This window comes from Pediculus humanus, genomic scaffold, assembly GCF_000006295.1.
Source record: "Pediculus humanus corporis 1103172107518 genomic scaffold, whole genome shotgun sequence".
NCBI classification, from domain to species: Eukaryota; Metazoa; Arthropoda; class Insecta; order Psocodea; family Pediculidae; genus Pediculus; species Pediculus humanus.
In genome coordinates this window covers 201,818-208,508 of record NW_002987134.1, presented here as the reverse complement: position 1 = coordinate 208,508, position 6,691 = coordinate 201,818, and the positions used below count along the sequence as shown (strand labels likewise).

Genomic DNA, 6,691 nt, shown 5'->3' with positions numbered 1-6,691 from the left:
TATCTACCTTTATCCCCACGTACGTACGCACGTACCTGAACAACGCAAAACCTTAAAAAAAATAAAGAACAACAAACAAACAAGGATAATAGAATTTTTTTTTCGGGGGGTGGGGAGAAAAGAAGAGGAGGTTTCGATTATTATCATTATCATCATTATCATTTTCAATTACGAACAAAGTGAAAATGATTGTGCTAAATGAAAAAATAAATTTTTTCCTTACGGACAAGCGACCGAAATTATTATTATTATTATTATTATTATTATTATTACTTATTTCGAACCGATTTTTAAACAATAATAATAATAATAATGATAATAATAATACCTGAAGAAAGGTGATCGGAAAAAAAAAAATTGATGTTAACGACCCAAACGATGAGGAGAATGAGATTGTTTTTCTATCTCGTTTTTTTTTTTTTTTTTTTTTTTGATCGGGTTACGACATTTTAATAGATCGAATTGCCAACCATTTTTTTTTTGTTTTGTTTTGTTTCCCCCTCCCTCCCGCCTCCCTTCCTCCTCCATCCCGCCTACCTCCCCTTTTGGATCCTGGTGAGTTTGTTTTCATTCGTTCATATTTCGTTTTCCGGTAATTCCAAGTTGGCGGTGATAATTCCAAGTGATGGATCCGGAAAATTTTTTAATCCTCGTGTTCGAGTGCGTGTTTGCGTGCGTGCGTGCGCGCGTGCGTGTGCGTCCTTCGTTTACCCTTGACCCATGACACCTATTTCCTTTAGTATTTTTTTTTTTCCTGAACGAAAAAACTTGTTTTTTTCTTTTTTTGTCGACTTTGTATCACACACGCACATGCAAGCGGATAAAAAAAAAAAAGATGACAAATTTTATTGAGGGAGTGCAGACGGACAGACAACCAAAGTTCATTAGGCACGCCTTAATTTTTTTCTGGTCATGGTAATCAAGTGATTAAATATCTTGCGTCCGATTCGAAATTCTAAAAAGTCCTTTCCGACGATATGAAACGTTCTATGTGAACCGTCTTTATTCCATATTTTGTTTAAATTTAAAAAGATAACGGTTCACGTTGAAAATCAAATACTCTATCCAACCATCTAAAAAAATTTTAACGCGATCTGAATGTTTGTAAACGAACAAACTCGTTTTCGTAGTTGACGGTAGTACAGCTTAGATTTCAAAGTCAATCTCTCTCTTTTTACGATTTCCCTTAATTTATCCTTAGATGAAACAAATTCACGTAAGTTAAATTATTTTTTCACGGTTTATAATAAATTCACGGGTGGCATCAAACTTGGCGTGATGTGGGAAAGGATGTGAGCGTATGCAACAAGTGCCATCGAGATGAATTCTGGTTTAGACACTCGCCAAGGCGCGAGTCGTGAAGTTACCTTGTGAAGATGATGCGGTTGTTCTTCTCGTGAGTAGTATTCAGTATCATCATCATCATCATCATCGCAGTACATGAGTGATAATAGTGATTCAAGTGTTTGACAAAATACGTAGAGAGAAAATAATATACATATACGTAATTATTTTTATAAAAAAAAAAAAACTAAAATTATCGATTATGGTTGCCGGTGGTGGAACTATGGCATCGGCGCCACCACCAGCCATCGGTGGAAACGGTGGCTGTACGGGTGTTAGTGCAAATACATCAAATTTGACCGGATCTCCTAATGTGCCAGCAACACCGCAAGGAACTAATGAAGGGGGTCCAACAAGAACTAGGACTAACGAAAATCGAAGAGTGAGTGATTTGTTTGTTTTTCTTTTTCTTCTTCCTCTTCCTCATCTTCTCTTCTTATTTTCTTTTTCACTCGTGCAAACTATCCGGTGTGGTGGTTCCCACCATCCATTCGTAAAATACCGAGACTCGGTGGTGTTTTGATAAATTCCATCGTGCCATAAAACTTCTTCGGCAAAACCTGGATTTGTCCGTAGGTTTTCAACCTGAGACGCAAATTGGTTTTTTTTAGGTATTTCGATTTTTAAAAAAAAACCGTTAAGAAATAATCATTTTCAGGTTTTTCTTTTTTATTTTTTTTTTGTGTCCTCAATGCCACCGGTGAAAATTTTTTTTTCCCTTTCGTCAACAACAACAACAACAATTCTCATCATCATACCGGTTATGCATAAAAATTCTTCTTAAAGTAGCAACCGCATCATCATCATCATCATCATCATCTTGCATAATTTATTACTTCCGCTTGTTCTTATTTTTTTTGATCTCCCCGTGAAAAGACGGTTCGGAGAGAGAGAGAGAGAGAGAGAAACGAACGCTATGATAAAATTAACCCCTTTTGATTTCTAAGTGAAAGTACGATAGTGACGTCGTTTACTTCTTCGTTAATAAATAATAATAATAATAATAAATTTGTTTTTCCCCCCACGTTCGATCGGCGGAGGAGTAAAGAAAATTTGTGATAGTCGAGGGAGCGTTTTAATTAGTCGCTTCCACCCAACAAAAAAAAAAAAAAACTTTCATTTCCTTTCCTCCCATATAAATTATAATTTAGTTTTCCTTTTTCCTTTTTTTTTTACTCGTTAACCGGTTCTGTCTCCTCGCATTTCCCTCCCACGTCACGTTAAAAAGAAGAAAATTCCGGTCGTAAGAAATGATGATTATCGCACCGTAACGTAACGAAATTTTTTTTTTTTTTTTTTTTTCGAGAAAACCCACGCGGGAATTTTACATTTTTATTATTATTATTATTATTTTTTTCGAGTTGACAAAAGTTCCAAAAAAAAAAAATATAAAAAAATCTTTTTTTTTTTTAACCTTTTTACAAAACGAAAAGAAAGAAAGAAAGAAAATGTTTTTTTTTTAAAATAAAATTCATGGTTCAAATAGAACGCAGATGTTTTAAACTCAATAATAGTTTTCTCTCTCTCTCTCTCTCTCTCTGTCTCTTTCTCTCCAACCTGTACCTACCCAATCGTTTGTATTGTAGATATCGAAGAATAAATCACGTGAAGGATGTTCAATAAGTTACGCTTTCTTACGCGACGAACGTGTTGGAATTTTTCCCCTTTTCTTCCTTTTTTTGTAACCTTTTCTGACGTTACGTTGGTGTCAAGGCAGGTAGGTATCCGTCCAAACGATTTATTTTCATTTCCGCTTTTTAAGAGAAAAAAATAAAGATGGCGACGGCGAATTTTTTACAAATCGTCTTTACATTTCCTTAAGTCTTCGTTCGTTTTTTTACAACCCGCATATACTTGTATAAATAATCGGTTGAAGCACCTGTAATTTAAATTGCCCTTGACCTAAAGGTTGCGTGCGTGTGTGTGCGAGTGCGTGTGCGGATTTCATATCTCGTTTCATATTCGAGATCCTTACCGGTGATTATTATTATTATTTCAAAACTAACTTTTTTTTTTTTTTTTTTGTTTTGATTTTTATCGATTTCGTCTGTGTGCCGTTTCGCACTTTGATCTCTCTGTCTCTCTCTCTCTCTCTCTCTCTCTCTCTCTCTCTCTCTTTCTCATGCGGACTAATTTTTATTTTTCCTTTTGTCGGCAAACGAGATGATGATGCCCTTGGGAAAGATTATCTTCGTGTGTCTGCATAATAAATAATCGAGTTGCTGATTCTCGTTATATGACTTCGGTAACGTGCTCTTGAGTATTTTAAAATGTGCCGTCAGCTACTTACTTGTTCGTGCACTACCGCATCAAGATTTTTAATTTTTTTTTTTTTTAAATTAATATTCTTGCCATGATTTTCCTTTTCTTTCTATTAACTCGTGACGATTCGTTTGTTTAAAAAAAAAAAAAAAAATGCATCCTACAGCTACGAAGTACGTTTCTTAAATCTTTTTTTTTTTTTTTTTTTTTTTTTTTTTTTGGATTTTAAATAAATTGAAAACAAAAATTTTATTTCCCCCCCCCCCGCCCTCCTCCCTGCAAATATATCGAAATTAATTTTTAATTTTTTGTTTTTGTTTTTCCAGAGCAATAAACCAATCATGGAAAAAAGAAGAAGAGCGCGAATTAACAATAGTCTTAACGAACTTAAAACTCTCATATTGGACGCTATGAAAAAAGACGTGAGTATATTTACATTATTCAATTTATAAATTTAAAACTGTTCAAAAGAAAGTTATATGATGGTAATTTAATTTTAATTTTTTTTTTTTTGTTTTTCTCCAGCCCGCAAGACATTCAAAATTAGAAAAAGCAGATATTTTAGAAATGACCGTCAAATATTTGGAAGCGTTGCAAAGGAAACAAGTTGCAATGGCGGCTGCGTCCGATCCAAATGTGGCAAATAAATTTCGTGCTGGATTTACGGAATGCGCGGGTGAAGTAGGCAGGTTTCCCGGTTTAGACGGACCCGTTAAAAGAAGACTGCTTCAACATTTAGCCAATTGTTTAAATTCGGCGAATCCGATGAGTTCGCCACCGCCAACGCAGCAGCAGCAGCAGCAACAGCAGCCACCCCCGCCGCCGCCGCAGCCGCAACCTTGCGAAACGACAAACGCCAACACTTCTCCTCTCCAAGTTCACATTTTAAGAAATCCCACGCAAAGTAGTGATGCTACGCCTGTCGTTCAGCAAACCAACTCGAACATTATTTTAGCCAATACTAGCGGGCAAGGAGTTCAACTTGTTCCTACTCGATTGCCCAACGGTGATATCGCTTTAATCTTACCTTCCTCCAACACCTTTCGATCTCCTCGATCATCTGCCACGTCATCGGTAACGCCATCCTCTTCGCCTTCTCCGAGCATATCGTCTAATTCATCGGGGTCTTCGCCCTTGCCCATGCTCGTTCCCATTCCGAATAGAAGCAATTCGAATTCTCCTCCCATCGCGATCGACCGTTTATCCATGAATTCCACCACACCTCCTCGGCAAATAACCATAGTAACGACGCAAAATCCTCAACGGATAATATTACCTCAATCCCACCACCCCGGAAAACCTGCTCCTATAGTTACGTATCAATACAACGAAGAAAACGATAAGTTGGAGCACGTGATTCAACAAAGGGTCATACTACCCGATTCTTACTTGAAATCCGAAAGAATAATGAAAGATTTCGATGATGTACCTGCTGTGATGGGCGACGCCGCCGAGCCTTCAATAATAAACGGGAAAAGAGATGTCATGGACAATTTAAATCGTTTTAATGAAAATTGCGAGAGGGCATTAAGCGACGACGAGCACTGCCTTTACGAGGGGAATCGGATTATAATGACGCACGACGGTCGGATAATTGAAAACGATCACGGTTCCGGCGGTGGATACGTTCGAGATAAAATGTACGGTGGTCAAGAAAGAGAAACTCTTCTTCACATTCCCGATAGGGAATACTACGATGGCGAACTTCGAAGCATTTCCCCGAAATCTCCCGTCGACTACCACGTCGAAACCGTGGACGACGACCACAAGTACGCGGAATATTATCAAGATCATTACGACAGATCTTACAGTCCTGAAATGCCAAAGCCCTTAGCTTTAGTCACAAGAAAAAAATGCGAAGAATATGGAAACGATGAAAGACCGTGGAGGCCTTGGTGAGAGAGAGAGAGAGAGCGAACATCGTTTCAAGAAAGAATTAATAAAAAAAAAAAAAAGAAGTTTTTCCGCTCTTCACACGCCATCGTGAGAAAATTCATCGGGTTACTTTATATGCCGCCCACGCCGACGAAACAAAAAAAAACACGCTAATTAATTACGTAAAGGAATGAAAGAAAGATGGAATATAAAAAAAAAAGAGAGAGAGAGAGAGAGAGGAGGGGGAAAGAAGAAGAAAAAGAAAGGAAAAAACAACTTTTCTCATAAACTAATAATAATAATAATAATGAAATACCACCGCCGATCATTGTATTGACATATTAAAAAAAAAAAAATCAAGTTTACCGGCGAGTATGTTCGTGCGTGAGTGAGTGCGTGCGTGCGTGCATGCATGCATGCGTTTTTAATTTCAACGTTTCTCTCTCTCTCTCTTCGAAGAGGAAACACCGAAGGACGGAAAGAAATTGGTGAGGGGAAGGGGTGGGTACAAACATTAAAAAAAAAATTATCGTGGGTAGTAAATGAGTATGAAGCTTTTTGACGCTTCGAAGCGTGCAATTAACCGTTTAAAGAATTTTGTAATCCACCCAAGGAAATTCATCGACTCGAAATAAGCGCTATATACTGTGGCATCCTCTTCCCCTCCCTCCCTCCCTCCCTTTTCCTACGATATATAATATACGTATAAATAGTAATTTATATACTTAATATAACTAGTAAGTGCCTTTCATACGACAGAATCCATTCGTCTTCCAATAATTACAAAAAAAAATTTTTTTTTATATGTACTTTTGTATAATAATATTTTATATATATATATAAATGTTTGAATTTTAAAATATAAAAATTTATTTATTTTTTTCTATAATCGTTTATTATTATTATTATTATTATTTTTCCTTAAAAAAAGAACCTCTTGTGACGTTTGAAAAAAACGAAAAAGTTTTCAAAAGGGGGAAAAAAAAAAAAAAATTGTTTCGTAAAAAACGATTGTTTGTTCGTGTGAGTGAATCGAACAACAACAACAACAATGACGTCATCATCGTCGTCGTCGTCACGTATTTGAAACGAGAGAGGGGGAGGGGGGGGGGAAAAGAACGAGAGAGAATAATAATAATAATTAAAACAATTGATAATTTGAACGTGAAAAAAACCGTGAAGTGTAACTCCTTCTTCCTCTATTAAACAC

General features: G+C 36.5%; 1 protein-coding gene across 1 annotated transcript; it reads left to right on the top strand.

The window, feature by feature from the left end:
- Positions 1-1,546: 1,546 nt before the first annotated feature.
- Phum_PHUM170110 (transcription factor HES-1, putative) lies at positions 1,547-5,505 on the top strand (the record flags this gene model as incomplete). The annotated part of the gene is made up of 3 exons (XM_002424995.1): positions 1,547-1,726; positions 3,933-4,028; positions 4,132-5,505. The coding sequence occupies 3 exons, from the start codon at positions 1,547-1,549 to the stop codon at positions 5,503-5,505; spliced, it is 1,650 nt and encodes a 549-aa protein (XP_002425040.1).
- Between the last annotated feature and the right edge of the window lie 1,186 nt (positions 5,506-6,691).